The 18,043-nt window shown below is 47.3% G+C and overlaps 3 protein-coding genes and 1 long non-coding RNA gene across 5 annotated transcripts in view; 2 read left to right on the top strand and 2 right to left on the bottom strand.

Annotated features, from left to right (window-relative positions):
• The window catches only part of LOC138846929 (olfactory receptor 1f45-like), a 62,735-nt gene extending 52,705 nt beyond the window's left edge, over positions 1 to 10,030 (top strand). For both annotated transcript variants that reach the window (XR_016225986.1, XR_016225985.1), the window contains exon 2: positions 9,805 to 10,030. The gene's annotated coding sequence lies outside the window, so the exon portion shown is untranslated. The remainder of the gene's footprint in view (positions 1 to 9,804) is intronic.
• Positions 1,973 to 16,426, bottom strand: ZNF200 (zinc finger protein 200). Its single transcript, XM_002722789.6, has 5 exons — positions 12,156 to 16,426; positions 11,153 to 11,456; positions 10,460 to 10,548; positions 10,039 to 10,165; positions 1,973 to 3,307 (listed from the first exon to the last, which is right to left on the bottom strand). The coding sequence occupies exons 2-5, from the start codon at positions 11,397 to 11,399 to the stop codon at positions 2,553 to 2,555; spliced, it is 1,218 nt and encodes a 405-aa protein (XP_002722835.2). The 5' UTR covers positions 11,400 to 11,456; positions 12,156 to 16,426; the 3' UTR covers positions 1,973 to 2,552.
• LOC149120650 (uncharacterized) overlaps positions 12,627 to 18,043 on the top strand; it is a 6,426-nt gene continuing 1,009 nt past the window's right edge. The window contains exon 1 of the long non-coding RNA XR_016226019.1: positions 12,627 to 12,763. This is a non-coding gene — a long non-coding RNA (uncharacterized LOC149120650). The remainder of the gene's footprint in view (positions 12,764 to 18,043) is intronic.
• The window catches only part of MEFV (MEFV innate immunity regulator, pyrin), a 13,447-nt gene continuing 12,323 nt past the window's right edge, over positions 16,920 to 18,043 (bottom strand). Inside the window, exon 10 of the mRNA XM_089321409.1 lies at positions 16,920 to 17,913. Within this exon, the coding sequence (XP_089177535.1) occupies positions 17,363 to 17,913 (551 nt within the window). The 3' untranslated portion in view covers positions 16,920 to 17,362. The remainder of the gene's footprint in view (positions 17,914 to 18,043) is intronic.

The following is an 18,043-nucleotide window of genomic DNA, read 5'->3' as shown; positions in this document are numbered from 1 at the left end:
GACTTGCAAAGAGTAAGTAAGTAACCCAATTTTAAAAGGTTGTTGGTCTGAAACAGAATGTCATAACAGTTTTTCTAGGACTTGTGGTTCTTTTTAACTTATTTACTTTTTCTTTTGAAAGCAGAGACAGATCTTCCATCTGCTGTGTCACTTCCCAAGTGGCCACAATGGCAACAGCTGGGCCAGGCCAAGCCAGAACTCTATCCAGTCTCCCACATGGGTGGCAGACCCAAGCACTTGCGCCATCACTTGTTGCTTTCCAAGGTGCACCTTAGTAGGAAGCTGGACTGGAAGCAGAGGTGGGGCTGCAGTATGGGATGCAGGTGTCCCACGTGGCGACTTAATCACTCGGGCTCATGCCCACCATGTTTCTGGTTATGGTTCTCCAATTCTGATTCACAACTGAATTGTATAACATTTCCTTTCAGAATACTCTATCCAAACAGCACATCTTAGAATTACAGTGTTTAAAAACAAAACTAAATAAAAACAAACAAAAAATAAAAACAATAGGCAGAAAGGGAAAACAAAAAACTAAAAATGTAGTATTTGCAGATGGTTCAATTTTACCAGAAACAACTAAATTGAGAAATTGCTAAAACTTAAGAACATTCAGTGAGGTGGCTCATTACACAAATTAAAAAGTAACTTTCTTATATACAAAAACCCCAGAAGGAAAAATATGATGAAAAATCTACAGTAACAAAAGGGCAGAAAACAGAGAATTAGAAAATTTACTCAGAAATAAGGTAGAAGGCATGTTTCTGGTTGGAAAACAAGATCTATAAAATTTCACAAATTTTCCCAAATAGTTTATAGGACAAACCTATTTCAATGAAAATACCAACATAAAATTTTGTTGCAACAATCTCTAATCACTCCACAGAACTGGACCGGTGGAGACACCACTGGCTTTGCTTCTTTTTTTTTTTTTTTAAGGGTTTAATTATTTATTTGAAAGTTAGAGCTACATGGGGGAGGGAAGGTCCTCCATCCACTGGTTCACTCTCCAGTCAGCTGCAATGGCCAGAGCTGTGCCAATCTGAAGCCAGGAGCCAGGAGACTCCCCTGGGCCCTCGACGCAGGCACAGGAGCCCAAGGACTTGTGGCCTTGCTTCTACAGAGAACAGGAAAGTCTGGATGTCACAGGGCTAAAGATAGGGACTCTCCATTAAATGGAGACATTCAGAATTCTGAACCCTGAGGGGGAATGTGAGCTAACCACTAGAGACTTAGGTCTTAAAAACTTTGCTTTGTGGTCAGCGCCGTGGCTCACTAGGCTAATCCTCCGCCTTGTGGCACCGGCACACCGGGTTCTAGTCCCGGTAGGGGCACTGGATTCTGTCCCGGTTGCCCCTCTTCCAGGCCAGCTCTCTGCTGTGGCCAGGGAGTGCAGTGGAGGATGGCCCAAGTAATTGGGCCCTGCACCCCATGGGAGACCAGGAGAAGCACCTGGCTCCTGCCATCGGATCAGCGCGGTGCGCCGGCCGCAGCGCGCCGGCCGCGGCGGCCATTGGAGGGTGAACCAACGGCAAAAGGACCTTTCTCTCTCTCTCTTTCACTGTCCACTCTGCCTGTCAAAACAAAAAAAAACAAAACAAAACAAAAAAAACTTTGCTTTGTGAGGTAGCGACCACCCATTGTCAAGGGTCTGATGACTGTGTAGAGGGAAATAAATTAAGCATGGTCAGGTTATTGACCAGCCATGGATCCAAGCTATTTCCTGCCTCCAGGTTGGCCCCTCTTCAGGCTCTTGGGGTTTCCTTCTTAGCAGACCAGACACTGGCTCAGCAGAACAAGATTTGGAAAGGCTTTTTCAGTAGTGGGGCTGGACACCAGACCTAACAAACCCAACCTCTTCTGGCAAGGGAGGGCATGAGACAGCTGTGTGAGAGAATACCAAACTAGAGTAAGAACAAACAGTAGATACTTTAAATTATGTTGTGAAAAGGATTTCTGTAAAATCATCAAGTTTCATCACAAATTGCAAATGTTATTTAGATCACATACAAGTGAGATTAAGTCTTCTGACATTCAACTGCTGTAGTTTCCCTATATTCTAAGTAAACAATTCCTTTCGATACTCCAGCCTTAACAGGGCTTCTGAGGTTATATGCACTGTTATTAGAAGCTGCTAGCTTAACAAATCAGTAGTTTGGTTTTCTAGGAACACAGTTCAGATAAGGACCTCTGCATTCTCTTTTCTCAAGTATGAATGACCACATGGGGCAAAGAATGGAAACACCTTCAACAGACACGAGTCACTCTGTTCACCATGCAGGCTAGCAGCCTCCAAAATCATATTTAAAGTCTTTCTTGGGAGGGGGCTCTGTGATCTATACATGTGTACAACTTCATAAAACAAAACTTAGTCCAAAAAGCCTAGATGCTAACTGAGGTATAGCCCTTGAGGACATTTCCTTCCCTGTGAATTTTCTAACAATTTGAGGTTTAGCCAAGATGGGTATTTATCCAGTTTTGGCTGCAATGAGGTTTTCCGGTATCTGTTATCTGTCAGGCGGCCTGGGAATTCAGAAATGCTTGTGTACTTTTCAAGCTGAGGCAGAACCGTCAGCTCTCGCCCGCTCTCCTTTCTGCTTCCTGGCCTTACATGTGGAGTGGGTTCTCTCATGTCGGGTACAGTTTGACAGCCGACCAAATCTTCTCCCACATTTCTTGCAGCCATACGGCTTCTCAGCCTCATGACTCTGTAGATGAAGCAACAACTCTTCATTCTTTGGGAAGGTTTTCCCACATTCTGGACACTTAAATATCTTTTCCCTCACGTGGATTCCTTCATGGCGACTCCGATGAGAATTTTGGCGAAAGTTTTTCCCACACTGAGAACAGGAATAAGGTTTCTCTCCTGTGTGGATTCGCTCATGTTTATTGAGGTTTGTTTTATGGTTGAAGCTTTTCCCACAGTGGCTACAGTCATAGGGCTTTTCTCCAGTGTGAGTCCTCCGATGGGAAATAAGGTAGGAGCTTTCGTTGAACTGTTTCCCACACAGTGGACAGGTGTACCACCTCCTTGTCCTCCGGCTTCGAGTAAGAGCAATAACACTGACATCCACATATTTTGAGAGTTCCTCTAGTGGAGTATCATTTTCAATGGTAACTAAAAGATTTCTCATTTTCCTTTTCTGTGGAATGGATGTATTTAGTCTTTGTTCTTCACAGCAATCTGGAGGTTGTTTAGAGACCAAAGAACAATCCATTCCATCAGAGTCTGAAGACTTTTCTCTACAATCTTCATTCCCTGCATGTTCCTTCTGAAGATCTTCACCCTCAGGGTTACCATCACTGACTTTGGAAAGGAAGAGAGAATTCAGTTAACTTTTGAGGGATGTTAACGTGAGACAAGAGAAAACCAGTCAGATTTCTCACATAACAATGATCCTCAGAATCCGGAATCTGACAACTGGCAGATAGTGTCAACCATTGTCCATTTTCCTTTCTTATTATTTGGCCATAAAATGAGATTACTACCTGGGGGACAACATTGTGGCACAGCGGGTAAGCCACTGCTGCAAGGCCAGCAATTTATATTGGAGTGCCAGCTGAAGTCTTAGCTGCTCTACTTCCAATCCAGCTCCCTACTAATGTGCCTGAGAAGGCAGCAGAGGATGGCTCAAGTGCTTGGGCACCTGCTACCTATGCGGACCTAGAAGGAGCTCCTGGCTCCAGCTTGACCCAGCCCCAGCTGTTGCAGCCACTGGGATTGTGAACCGTGGATGGAAGATTTCTCATCTTTCCCCTCTCTTTGTAACTGTCTTTCAAATGAATAAATTTTTTAAAAAAGATTTATTGGGGCCAGCACTGTGGCACAGCGGGTAAAGCTGCTGCCTGCAGTGCTGGCATCCCATATGGGCGCCAGTTTGAGTCCCAGCTGCTCTACTTCCAATCCAGCTCTCTGCGGTGGCCTGGGAAGGCAGCAGAAAATGGCTCAAGTCCTTGGGCCTCTGCACCCATGTGGGAGATCGGGAAGAAGCTCCTGGCTCCTGCCTTCAGATCAGCACAGCTCTGGCCATTGCGGCCAATTAGGGAGTAAATGAGCGGATGGAAGACCTCTCTCTGCCTCTCCTTCTCTCTCTGTATAACTCTTTCAAATAAATAAACTGTAGGTGGCTGCTATGCCACAGCACCAGCCCCATGAATAAATCTTAAAAAAAAAAGCTTACTGCAACTGGCAAAATGAAAATAATGGGTTCAGATATGCCTTAGTGGGAATGTGAATCTCTATTGGATTTAGCATTTTAAAGATGTTTAATGTATTATTAACATTTTTTCTTTCCCAAGCAGCAGCAGCTTAACCTGCTATACCACACGCCAGCCCCCTACTGAAATTTTTTTGATTAAGAAAATTAGTACATCTGGGGCTAGCACTGTGGCATGGAGGTAGAGCTGACACCTGCAACACCAGCATCCTATATGGGCACTGGTTTGAGTGCCGGCTGTTCCACTTCCAATCCAGCTCCCTGTTAATGGCCTGGAAAAGGCAGCAGAGGATGGCCCGAGTGTTTGGGCCCTTGATACCCACAAGGAAGACCTGGAAAAAGCTCCTGACTCATGGTTTTGGCCTGCCAGGCCTGGCTGTTGTGGCCTTTTGGGAAGTGAACCAGCAGATGGAAGCTCTCTGTCTCTCCCCTCTAACTCTGCCTTTCAAATAAATAAATAAATCTTCAAAAAAAGAAACTTGCTATCAATATTAACATCATTAATTAAATTTTTCTAAAGCAGAAAAAGGGATTAAAATGAATAAATATTGGAAAGGGAGGGAACCAAAATGTGATTTGTAGTTTAAACATACAAAAGGATCCATCCATTAAAGATTATTTATTAGTTTCAAAGTAGGGCTGAAAGACTTGGACTGTACTCTATCCACTGCTTTCCCAGGCACATTACCAGGGAGCAGGATGGGAAATGAACAGCTGGGACACGAACCTGCACGCATATGCGATACTGGCACTACAGGCAGAGGATTGGCTTACTATGCCACGGTACTGGCCCTGATATTTGTTTTTTGAGCACTGGCTTATTTCACTAAGCATAATGGTCTCCATTTGGTTATGAAAGATAGGATTTCTGTGGCACAGTGGGTTAAGCCACTGTCTGCAGTGCCAACATCCCATATGGGTGCTAGTTCAAGTCCTGACTGCTCCACTTTTTTTTTTTTTTTTTTTTTGACAGGCAGAGTGGATAGTGAGAGAGAGAGACAGAGAGAAAGGTCTTCCTTTGCCGTTGGTTCACCCTCCAATGGCTGCCGCGGCCGGCGCGCTGCAGCCAGCGCACTGCGCTGATCCGATGGCAGGAGCCAGGAGCCAGGTGCTTTTCCTGGTCTCCCATGTGGGTACAGGGCCCAAGCACTTGGGCCATCCTCCACTGTACTTCCGGGTCACAGCAGAGAGCTGGACTGGAAGAGGAGCAACCGGGACAGAACCAGCGCCTCGACCTGGACTAGAACGTGGTGTGCCAGCACCGCAGGTGGAGGATTAGCCTAGTGAGCCGTGGCGCCGGCCTCTTTTGCTCAAATTCTTAGATATCTATTTACTTATTTAAAGATACTGGCCAATCATGAATCACTTAACAAAGGGGATCTACTCTGACAAATGCATTGTTAGGGAATTTTGTTACATGGGCAATATTCAGGGTACCTATACAAAATAAGATGGCTATGACATCTCTAGGCGATAGATGAGACCACCGTCATATATGCAGTCCACTGTGACTGACATGCTGGTTTTCACTATGATGGGCTTCTTTGAAGTACTCCTAATTTTAGTGAGAATGCCACCCCGTTTCTATTAAAGGAACACTTTATTATTGGCTGAAAGGATAAACATCAGATTAAAGCAGCATCCAATAATTAGTATTCTGTTAAATGTTCTTATGAAAAAGGGGTTTGAAAATTTTGTTGAATTGGCAGCTATGAAAATGATTTTAGAACTTTTCTAAGATATAGATTTTCTGTGATTTTTTTCTATGCTTAATAGTTTAATGACAAGTTACTTTTGTATTCCTAGAATAAATCTTATTTGGTCATGGCAAACTTTATCCAGTTTTGGTATTCTTATAACTAATTTCAAAAAAAGAATCTGGAAGATTTCCTTCTAAGATTCATTTGTTTGAAAGGTAGAGTTCCAGAATCAGGGGGAGACGTACCTTTCATCTGCTGGTTCACTCTCCAAATGGCCATACCGGCCAGGACTGGGCAAGGTGGAAGCCAAGAGCCTGGAACCCCACCTGGGTCTCCCATGTGGGGATAGGGACCCAAGCATTTGGGCCATTTTCTGCTTTCTCAGGCCCATTAGCAGGGAGCTGGATCAGAAGTGGAGCAGCCATGACTCGGACTGGTGCTTGTATGGGATACTGGTGTCATAGGCAGTGGCTTAACCCACTGTACCCCAAAGTCCCTTGCCTTCTGTTTCTACATTTTTGAAGTCTCTATAGCATTTGAATTATCTGATTTTTAAAGGTTTAGAAGAATTTTCTTTGAAATTGTCTGAGGCTGGTGCTTTGTCTTGGTTGAGATGTAATTTTTTGACAATTTCAATTGACTATGGAAATTGCCTTATTTAAACCTTTCTACTTATTAGTTTTCTTTTTTCTATCTTTAGCTTATTAATTTATAATTTTATTAGTACCTTTCTTCATTTTCACTTCTATTGTTTCCTAACTTTAGGGTCCTAATGTTTCAAGTAGGAGACAGAGACAAGAATAACAGTAACGACATGCCACAATGACAGAAAACAAATTAGATCTAGGAAAGGCCTTTCTTTAACCAGACCAGAATCTTACTTCCTAACGCCATCGTGCTCAATCGGAAGGGGACTTGTGTTGGTATCTCATCAGAAATCCAAGCACTCAGTAGTCACCACCAGAAGATAGGAGTTGACTTTGACTTACAAGAGGACCTGAGTCAGTGGAGAGGTAAAGCCGAGCCTCCCAGGTTGGTGGATCAGAACACCCATAGGGGTGCCTCCTCTACAGCCAGAGCACCAACCTGGAAGGATGGGAGTGAGACCTTCCCAGGGCAGTCAACAGATCTCACTGGGGCCTCCGAAATGCTGTATATGAGCGAGTGCAGAGGAGTACCACACATTGATAAAGTCTGACAGTCCTTTATTGCCAGCAGTGGAGAGTGGGCTCATCCCCTAAAGAACTCTCTCAACCCCGAACTCAAAAAGGCAAAAATCACAGGGAGGGAAGGGGGAATACACACTTGCTAGGATCAGGGTTGGGGGAAATACACAGTTCCTAGGGGCAAGCTGACCTAGGCCTAGGCAAAACCAAAATCAATCACAATCTTGACATTAATCCAGGTGCAGCCTACCTGTTTTAAGTTTCAGCAATCATAATAGGGAGTTTCTATGCTCTGCCAAGTGGAATGCAGTGTGCTGTCATTGTCTAAGTTTTAGACCATAGTTAGTTTCAGACCATAGTCTCACGGTGGGGGTGCTTTCTCAAGATGGAATCTCGGGTGCTCTAAAATGGAGTCCCTACTGTCAAGGTGTTACTTTAGCTTAATTATTCTCACCTTTCTAACTTAATACATGTTTATAGCTATGAATTTTCTTTTGAGCATCACTTTTAGGTTATACCATTTAGGTTATAGTATTTTCTAGGAAAATTAGGCCATTTTGATTTATATTTTTCTCTCTTTGATCCAAAGTGAACAGTTTTAAAAATTCCAGTTGGAAGGATTTTTATTTTCAAATGCATTAATTTTTAGATGTATTGCATTGTGATAGATCCTAATATATTACTCTTTCATTTTAGAATCTACTGAGTATTTGTTGCATAGTTTAAGTAGTTAGTCATTTTTCCTCATTCTTGAAATGGTAGTATCAATCATTAGAGAACAAATAAAACCCTAAGAACCACCTTACTGAGAATCTAAGTTCTCTATATTTTTCCATATTTTTATGTGGCTCACTTGGGCTGCGACACATTTTTTCTGCTCCCCTGTGTTAATGATTAACTTTTGACTCCTGTCACCATGAGGTTTTGTCCCTTCTACTTTTCCCTTTGCAAACCGACTGTTACTCTTTTAACTATATGCTGATGACTCCCAGATCTCTACATCTTTACACCTGTGCTCCAATCTCCACTTTCAAAGACCCAGAGGAAAATCTCATTTTATTTTCTGTCATAGATTTAATGTCATCTAAAACCAAATCCTGTCTCAACCTGGTGATCACTTTTATCTCTATACCAATTTTACATTGTTTATCTTTTTTATGTGAATGACTTATCTTACAGGCCAGATTAGAGTCATGGAAGGCAGGAACACAGTATTCCCTGTCTTTATAACCTGAATATCAATTCTAGAATCCAACCCTAACTAAAGGAAAAGAACCAAGTAGCATTTACGAAATGTTGGTGAATGCCAAATCATGGGCCTCAGAGTGTGGGCAGAAGAAGGGTGAGGATCTTGTCTCCTGGCCCCAAAGTGCAGGGCCAAAGTGTTCCTGGAATTGGCAATACACTCACCAACCAGACACCCAAAATAAATGCTAGCTTTATCCAAGATACAGGAAAACAAGTGGAATAAATCTGATCCTTTTATACTCTTCTCTAAAATAAATACCACATAAAGCAACCTAGGGGAAATGAACGAGGCTCATTATGTTCCACTAACCTTGACCATACAGTATAATTGAGCTAAGAGTTCCATAGTCATATTGATATGATTCCTGTTGCCTCAGGCCAACTCCCCAAACCTAATCTCTGCTCAACTTCAGCCTCAGAAACAAACAGCCCTGTAGGCAAAGTAAAAAGTCGTAGGCATTAAGGAAAGACATTTGTGAGCACATCTGCCTCTACTGTAGTGGTGCATTACTAAAGAAAAGTTGAATCACCTCTAGGCAGGTTATACAGAGCCTGCTGTCATGACAGCTCCTATGTAGCACTGGACATGCTTGCCAACCATTACTGAGAAATGAAGCCAAATAAACATGTTCTTGAACATCAACCGCGTATGGGATTCGCTGACAAAATCATGAGAAATGCAACCAGGAGGCAGAACAGCTCTGGACCACGACTGCAGGCTCTTTTGTTAGATTCCCCAGGTCCAAATCCCTGCTCTACTGCTAGAGCTGTGTGAACTTTAACAGAGTTCTTAACCTCTCTCTGCCCCAGTCCATCACCTGTAAAGTAGTAGTAATTTTTTTTTCATCTTCTTAAAAATTGATATGAGAACAAATTTCATATATATAATTTTAAGCACACAATGATACATCCCACCCTTTCTCCCTCTTCCTTTTTTTCTTTTAATTTTTGCAATGGTAGCAATACTTTCTACACCTCACAGTACTATTTAGAGAAATGCATGAGATAACAAATGCATGCAAAGTACTTGGACTACTGCCCAGCACGTAAGTGTTCAATAAGTGTCAGATACCATTTTCATGAAAGGTAGGCAATACTGACACCTATAGAAAAGTACTTCTAAAAGTCTGTGGAAAATGGAATTAAAAAGTAAGTTTATTTTGGTGGGGAAAAAAAATCCAGGCATGGTTGTATTTGCCATGAGATTTTTGAAGACCTGTATATACAATTTCAAAGTATTCTGCAACAAAGTCAAGTTACCTGTTAATTCCATTTTTCCACGAACTCTTTTAACACTACCCCCGTACTAGCTGGATTCACAAGTATTGAACACAAAACAAATGGCCAGGGAGAAGGGGGGAGGGTACACTTAGTTCTGTCACCACTGAAAATACTACTTCAAGATATACCTGTGAGAATAAGGTCCAAAACATGGTACAGAAACAGTCTGCTCACATTTCTGTTTGTTTGCAGGTCCTGCCTGACTAAAAGTTCCTTCTGCCTCTACTCCTCTACTGCTTCCAAGATACAAGGAAAACTGCCGCTTACAGCTGCAACTCTGTGCCTAGGTTCTGCCACGCAGGGTAAGATAAACCGCAAGCATGCACACGCGCTCAACAGCTGTGAACAGTCCCTCAAAAGCCCAAGAGATGAGGGCTGTGCTTTCCCAGTAACATCTAACTAGAACACACAGGACTTATTTCTTACCTAGTAACACCATCTCTCCAACATCACTGCTCTCTTCCTTCTCCGAGGTGGACTCCTGACTAGGATCCAGGCTCACACATTCTTCTTGGGAGTGAAATATATTTAAATCTTCAAAGACCACCAGCTCCTGAAAGAACAAAAGGTCCCTTCCCTCTTAATAAGTGAAGTTATTTGACAGATCTGCTGGTAAGAAAGACTGAGACACGAAGATAAAAAAGGACAGTGAAAGGGACCCGGAGTCCCACCCAGGTAGAGCACAGACCGGACAGCAGGGTGAGAAGAGCCAGTGGAAAAGCAGAAAAAAAATAACCAAGGAGGCGACTCCTAAGGATGTGTTTGTACCCACGGGCTGGCCGCGCAGGGAAGGCTGCCAGAGCAGAGAAGGTGATGCACTCAGGGAGAATGGGAAAACTGAACCCACCTTCGGGTCAGCTTTCAAACACAGAGACACTGTCTCCTGTTTCTGTGGGACTCCTCTGGGCAGAAGGTTCACTAAGGGGTGAAGATGCACTAGGAAAGAGGAAGCTGTAGTTAGTGAAAAGCTCGGTGACGTAACGCGGACTCTGCCTACACCAGAGACCAGGCTGTCCTCACTTCTGCAGCAGGAGCTCACGGCCTTTGCTCGTCCTGTGAGCCCTGACAGAGTCCACACCACAAACCTGAGGGCCTGGACCTATATGAGGTTTCTCTTCATTATGGAAAAAAGGATTATTTTAAGTCACTTGCAAAATTTCCCATAGTGCTACCAAAGCAGAGCTTGAGGACAGGCTAAGTGCGAAGACATTTAGAGCAAACGCAAAATTTCTAAACCACCACATAAACTGAAGGCAACTTGGTAATTTGGCTTCCTTTTTCTAAAAAGGCTTATCACCCAGAATGCTTGGGTAACAGCGACACTACAGAAGCACGCACAGTGCTTCTCCTGCGACCTTGCACACCCAGCAGATCACTCAAGCTCTCGCTCAGGAAGAAGTTCCTCTTCCCAACAGCGCGACAGAATAAACTCCTTTTTCAATACCCACCAAGCTAACTTGGATTATCTACAACCACAAAAGCCGATCTCAGCCCCTAGCACAATCCCCTTCTCCCAGTCAGACAAGCATGTGCTTCTCACCTCTGTTCTGAAGGCTTGCGCTCAGATCCTTCAAAATAACCAAGGTCTCCTTGGCTTTCTGACTGGGCTGGGCCGTGCTTGGCTTGGGCAAGAAGGTGAGGAAGTGCTCCAGCACCAGCTGGTGGATGGTCTTGGGCCCACTAGTGGTATCGCGAAGTAGGTCTTGGCCCAGCTTGGAGTCCGGAGGAACTCTCAGGATAAAGGACTGGTTTGACTTTGGGGGCATAGGAGCCACTTTGGCAGCCATCACGCCTTGCAACCACAGAGCACACTCTTACCGAAGGAAATCTGTCAGAGAGCCAGGCTGCAGACAGAGAAACCACGCATTACCCACGAGACCGGCACAGCGCCACTGCACTCCAACGTGTGGCCTGGTAGCGAGGCCACGGAAGACCTAAATCCGGAGGCGGCTGGAGCAGGGAAGTCAACTGAGGTGGAAGGCCCTCGGCAGGACACTCCCAGAACCGCCCGAAAGGAGACGCTCGGAACAGAACCACGGCTCCAGAGCCAACCGGAAGGGGGCGACGGGCCACCCTCCTGGGAAACACTAAGTGCCGAACCAGCGGGAAGAGCGGCTTCATTCACGCCTTCAGAAAGAGCAACGGGTTAGAAGACGAGAACTAGGGCGCTAATGCCGCCGCCAGTCTGCTTAGACGCAGTCGGGTCGTGGGGTCTGGCCATTATCACGCAGCTTTCTCGGGGGCGCTTCGGGGCGGGTGGGGGCGCTGACGACCCTCCCGGCGAGCCAACGCTAGGCTGCGAGAGTTGTGCACACGTGCGCGGCTGACCAGAGCCCCGCTGAGAGCACTCCCCTCTGGCCCGCCCAGGCGCGCCCTGAGGTCTCTCCTCCGGCCGAGGGGCACCTTGACCACAAAGCCTAGGCGACGGCACTGCCTGGGGCGCGCACCCGGGTCCCCCATCCGGCCCGGCTCCCCTAGCGACAGATCACGACCCGGTCCCACAGGGCGCCTCAGCGGGTTCCCGCTCTCGCGGAACCCCTCACCTCTCCGGGCTCTGCTGCCCCCGGGCGCCCGCTGGGAACGGCTCAGAGACGCAGCCTCGGGAGGAGACCGGAGACCTGGAGCGAGAGCCCGAGCCCAGCCTCGCCCTTCGGGAGTGTCCTCACAGGCCGCCGAGGACTACTGACGCGCCCCCTTCAGTTGGGAGGACGGCGGCGACGCGGTGCCTTCTGGGAGGCGGGGAGCCTCCGCGACTGTGACGTCACGCCCGCTGCCCGCTTCCGGTGGAAAAGCTTGGTCTCCCCTCTCGGAGCGGGCAGTCCGCGCCGGAAAGAGCGAGTCTCGGGGCTGGGCAGCGGGGCTCTCAGGGACCGGGGCAGTCAGGTTGGCAGCCCCCGCGCGCTCTGCCGCTGCTCCTGAGAGACAGAAGGCAGGAGGCTGGCTCCAGTCCTCAACGTCGGGCTGGCACCGCTCCAGGCTCCGCCGGAGCGTGCACGGCCTTCTGGGAAATGTAGTTCGACTCCAAACTACCAACGGGAGGCCGCCAGGCACAGCGGGTGGGGCGGGGCAGGCACGAAACAACCGGAAACAGCGCCGTCGTGGACCGGAAGGCGGTGCTCGGCGCCCAGGTTTCCCCGCAGCGCCCTGGGAGGTAAAGGGGCCGCGCGGGCGGCCGGTGGGCGGTGGGCGCCCTCGCCGATTTCTCAGGCGCTCTTGCAGCCGTCCCTCCGTGCGGGGCGGTGGGTGGTTCGGAGCTGCGCTATCTTCCCCGTGGTCATCGCGCCAGATTCTGCGGTCTGGACCTGACATCTTATTTTCCGATTAAGTCCCCGTGCGTCCTTCACGTTCGGCCTCTCACGGAAGCGGAGCAGCGTCTTTGGGCGTTGTTTCCGTGTTGGTTCATTTCCCGTGAAGACACTGATCAGATTTCGGACAACCTCTTATGTGTAGCACCAGCCTTCAGCAGGATGACAGAAGTAAAAATAAAAACGAATTTTTAAAAGATTTACTTATTTGAAAGAGTTACAGAGGGAGAGAAGTCTTAAATCCTCTGGTTCATTCCCCAAATGGCTTCAATGGCAGGAGCTGGGCCAGTGGGAAGCCAGGAGCTTCTTCCGGGTCGTCCACGTGGGTGCAGGGGCCCAAAGGCTTGGGCCATCTTCCATTGCGTTTCCAGTTGCATTAGCAGGGAGCTGGATCGGAAGTGGAGCATCCAGGACTGAAACTCGCACCCCGGGCTTTACCTACTACGCCATGGCGCCCGGCCCCAATTTTTTTCTTAGTGGTAAATTAAAATAGGTTGGGGTGGCGCTGTGGCAGAGAAAGTTAACCCTTCAGGGGCATCCCATGTGGTCACGTGTCCCAGGTCCATCTGCTCCACTTCGGATCCAGCTCCCTGCTAATGCACCTGGAACAGCAGCGGCAGATGGCTTAAGTGCTTGGGCCCCTTGTCACCCATTTAGGAGTTCCAGATGGCAGGCGCCGCGGCTCACTAGGCTAATCCTCCGCCTTGCGGCGCCAGCACACCGGGGTTCTAGTCCCGGTCGGGGCGCTGGATTCTGTCCCAGTTGCCCCTCTTCCAGGCCAGCTCTCTGCTGTGGCCCGGGAGTGCAGTGGAGGATGGCCCAAGTGCTTGGGCCCTGCACCCGCATGGGAGATCAGGAGAAGCACCTGGCTCCTGCCATCGGATCAGCGTGGCCAGCCACAGCGACCATTGTGGGGGTGAACCAATGGGAAAGGAAGACCTTTCTCTCTCTCTCTCACTGTCCATTCTGCCTGTCAAAAAAAAAAAAAAAAAAAAAAAAAAAAAGGAGTTCAAGTCTCCGGGCTTCCACCTGACCCAGCTCTAGCTGTTTCATGAATTTGGGAAGTGAACTTTCAGATGGAAGATTGTTTGAGCTCCCTCTGCTCCAGTCATTATACCTTTCAAATAAATTTTTTTAAAGGAATAAGTGCCAGCATTGTGGTGCTGCTGGTTAAGCAGTAGCCTGCAACAGCAGCATCCCATGTGAGTGCCACTTCTAGTGCCAGATGCTCTACTTGGAATCCAGCTCCCTGCTAATGTGCTTTGAAAGCAGCAAAAGATGGTGGGAGTTCCTGGGGTCTTGCTGCCCACATGAGAAATCCAGTTGGAGTTCCAGGCTCCCGCCTTTGGCCTGGCCCAGCCCTGGCTGTTGTAGCCATTTCCCCAGTCTCTGTGGTTCTGCCTTTCAAATGAAAAAAGTGCTTTTTAAAAGAAATAAAGCATTGATAACACGTTACAGTATGGCTATATAGACAAGAAGTGGGCAGTTAGGCTACTTGTTAAGACACCCATGTTCCATATCAGAGTGCCTTTTATATGAGACACCAAGACCCCACATCAACACATTTACCAGCCTCTCTTCTGGGCACTTTCAAGCAGTCTTCATCTCTGATTTCCAGCTTTGGCTCCTAACTCCAGTTTCCCACTGTGTGGACCCTGAGAGGCAGTGGTTGGTGATTCAAGTAACTGGGCTTTTGCCATCCACAGTGGAGTCCTGGATTGTGTTCCTGGATCGTGACTCTGACCTTTACCCCCCCAAGCTGTTGCAGATATTTGGAGAGTGAACCAGTGGATGGGAACTCGCTCACTCTCAAATAAACCTTAAAACATTATAGTTGCCAGCACCATAGCTCCCTAGGCTAATCGTCTGCCTGCGGCACCGGCACACCGGGTTCTAGTCCCGGTCGGGGCGCTGGATTCTGTCCCGGTTGTCCCTCTTCCAGGCCAGCTCTCTGCTGTGGCCAGGGAGTGCAGTGGAGGATGGCCCAAGTACTTGGGCCCTGTACCCCATGGGAGATCAGAAGCACCTGGTTCCTGGCTTTGGATCAGCATGGTGCGCTGGCCACAGTGCGGCGGCCATTGGAGGATGAACCAATGGCAAAGGAAGACCTTTCTCTCTATCTCTCTCACTGTCCACTCTGTCAAAAAAAAAAAAAAATTGGCAACTCCATAGACACAGAAAGTGTCTGTGGGACTTAGTACCTGGGACTTATTGTTAATGCATTTGGGGTTTCTTTTGGGAGAAATAAAATGTTCTGGAATTAGACAGTGGTGATCTTCATAAACATACTGAATACTAAAAACCACTGAATCTTGCTGGCATTATGGTATGTGGCTTTTTATTTTTTAAAACATTTTATTCCTTTGAAAGGCACAGTTGGAAGGAGAGACAGAGATCTTTCATCTGGTAGTTCACTCCCCATATAGTCGCAGTAGTCAGGGCTGGGCCAGGCAAAAGCCAGGAGAAAGGAGCTTCATCCTGGTCTCCCACATGGATTTAGGAGCCTATATGGGATGCCGACATTGTAGGTAGCATCTTAACCCCATGCTACAGTGCTGTACAGTTTTCATGTAACGAAACAAAAAAGCAGAAATTCACATGCAAAAATTCACAGCCTTACCAGTAGGTAATGATAGAAAAACAAGGGCCAGATTCTATTAATCCCTATTTATCAGTGAAAACTTTTAATGATACACACTGCTTTGGGCATGATTTTTTTAAAAAGATTTATTCGAAATTCAGTTATACAGAAAAAGGTGGAGACAAAGAGCTTCCATTTGCTGGTTCACTCCCCAAATATCTGCAGTGGCTGAGGCTTAGCCATGCCAAAGCAGGAGCCAGGTGTTTCTTTCGGATCTCCCATGTGGATGTGAGGGACCCAAGTACTTGGGCCATCTTCAGCTGCTTTATCAAGCACATTAGCAGGGAGCTGGATTCGAAGTGGAGCAGCTGGGACTCAAACTGGTGCCCACAATGCTGGCCCCAGGCAAGAATTTTTAAAAGATCTTTCTGAAAGATGCTATGGCCAGCTGTAGCAAGCACTATTAGATATTTCACATGCAGAAACCACTGCAGGAATAATACAGGAGAAAAAAATATCTGGGGAGATTGTAGAAGATACACACAAAGCTGTTCTTGGAAACCTTATGACAAAAGAGGATTGGGGCCAGCGCCACAGCTCACTAGGCTAATCCTCCGCCTTGCAGCACCAGCACACCGGGTTCTAGTCCCGGTCAGGGCACCAGATTCTGTCCTGGTTGCTCCTCTTCCAGGCCAGCTCTCTGCTGTGGCCAGGGAGTGCAGTGGAGGATGGCCCAAGTGCTTGGGCCCTGCACCCCATGGGAGACCAGGATAAGTACCTGGCTCCTGCCATTGGATCAGTGTGGTGCGCCGGCCGCAGTGCGCCGGCCGCGGCGGCCATTGGAGGGTGAACCAACGGCAAAAGGAAGACCTTTCTCTCTGTCTCTCTCACTGTTCACTCTGCCTGTCAAAAAAAAAAAAAAAAAAAAAAAGAGGATTGGGAGTAACAACTAACCAAAAGGAACAGTGAAGCAATGGGGCACATGCGTTTTGTCAGCCTGTGGGTTCCACATGCAGAATAAAGTGCCATGAAGAAAGCAGAGCGTGTGTGCATGCTGTAGTCAAGTCCATGGAGAGCCCATGAGGCTGAGACTCCAGTGGTGAGAGTAGGAAGAGGAGTTGGGACAGGATCTATTTGATTCTCTTTTTCCTGTTTATTATCCCTTCTCTTTCCATCTCTCAGTAGAGCATGATGGAGGGGATATGTGTGAACCAGAGCACCTGAGATCCCGCAGATTTTCTGAGTCAAACCGTGCCAGGTTACTCTGTCTCTTGGAATTTTGTTGAGTGCTCTTCCTGCAGCCCCATCTCTTTGATGGTATTTATTCAGCAGGAAAATAGGATGCATCCCACAGTGATCAACCGAGTGACAAATTATGACCAAATTCTATAATCGATGTATTCACGAGGTCCAGCCAGTTCTCTTTAAGAATTTGTTTATTAATCCAAGCACACAGATATTCTTATTACAGTACAGTCTGTTTGTATTTTATCTTGGCATCCCATGTCTTCACAGTGGGCAGATTCAGTATGAGCACACGTCCTTGCCTGAGGTTCTGAGGGAAGATAAGGGCAGGATGTTTTTTTGCCTCAGGAGCATCTGGGAGTGCTAAATCACACAAGGGTTATTACACAACAGTCGACACTTCCTTCTCTGAAATCCACTTCATGTTGCCAGCACGTGTGTTCTCTTCACCCTTGTTGACCAACATTTCCGTCCCTCACCAGCCTCTGCTATAATTTGGTGAGCTCTTTGGTTTCATTACATTCCATGTGGCACCCAGCACCCAGGAGGTGTTCACTAAGGACTGTTGGCTGTGTAAATGCAAGACACAGGCCAGGAACCAGATGATACAGTGAGGCATTCAGCGAAGTCTCTGGTCACCCACCGGACAGATGGTCAGAGGACCCATGTTCTTCCCCCTATCATGTGCCCCGGGGCTAAAGATAGGTTGAAGGGGCCCAGAAGAAGAGAAGCTGGTGAATGTGTACATGTGGGATCTGGCTGTCACGTTGTAAAAGGAAATGTTTCTAGTCTTGTAGTCTAGGAAGATGCCCACACGCCTGGGCAGCTCCCTCATCCACAGGCGGGTTGGAGGGAAGGTGGAGACCCGGTACTCATTTTGCTTCATCATTACAACCCAGTAGCCATTCTCTGGTGACAGAATCATGCTCCCCTTCCTGCTCATGGATGCCTTGCAGACGCCCAGGATCCACGCTGTCTTGTCTCCAACCTCCACTTCCCAGTAATGGCGGCCAGAAAGGAAGCTGGGAGAGCCCAGGGCAATAATGCAGCTGTCGAATCTCTCTGGTTCCTCGGGTAGTCGTTCCCACTTGTTTCCGAGTCTCATGCTCTTCAGATCATCAGAGAAGATGAGGTTGGGGTGGGAGGTTTCTGCGTCCAGGGTCACATTCACTGCAGACAGAATTGGGAAACTAGCTCGGGGTCCACAGGCCACATTCCCCCAGGGCTCTCCCTACCTCCAGCACACAAAGACAGGACTGCTCTTCTAGAATGTACTGGGGACACACAAGGATGCGGCAAG

Source organism: Oryctolagus cuniculus, chromosome 19, assembly GCF_051225735.1.
Source record: "Oryctolagus cuniculus isolate XC-2025 breed Fujian yellow rabbit chromosome 19, ASM5122573v1, whole genome shotgun sequence".
Taxonomy (NCBI): Eukaryota; Metazoa; Chordata; class Mammalia; order Lagomorpha; family Leporidae; genus Oryctolagus; species Oryctolagus cuniculus.
The sequence above is the reverse complement of the archived record's forward strand: the minus strand, read 5'-3'. Positions and strand labels throughout refer to the sequence as shown.

Excerpts from the sequence above, each read along its gene's own strand:
- ZNF200 (XM_002722789.6), bottom strand. The coding sequence starts at position 11,399 with ATGGCTGCCAAAGTGGCTCCTATGCCCCCAAAGTCAAACCAGTCCTTT. Across the intron at positions 10,549-11,152 it reads CGCAAGCCTTCAGAACAGAG|TGCATCTTCACCCCTTAGTG; the intron begins GTGAGAAGCACA and ends CCTCTTTCCTAG. Across the intron at positions 10,166-10,459 it reads GTTTGAAAGCTGACCCGAAG|GAGCTGGTGGTCTTTGAAGA; the intron begins GTGGGTTCAGTT and ends TTGTTCTTTCAG.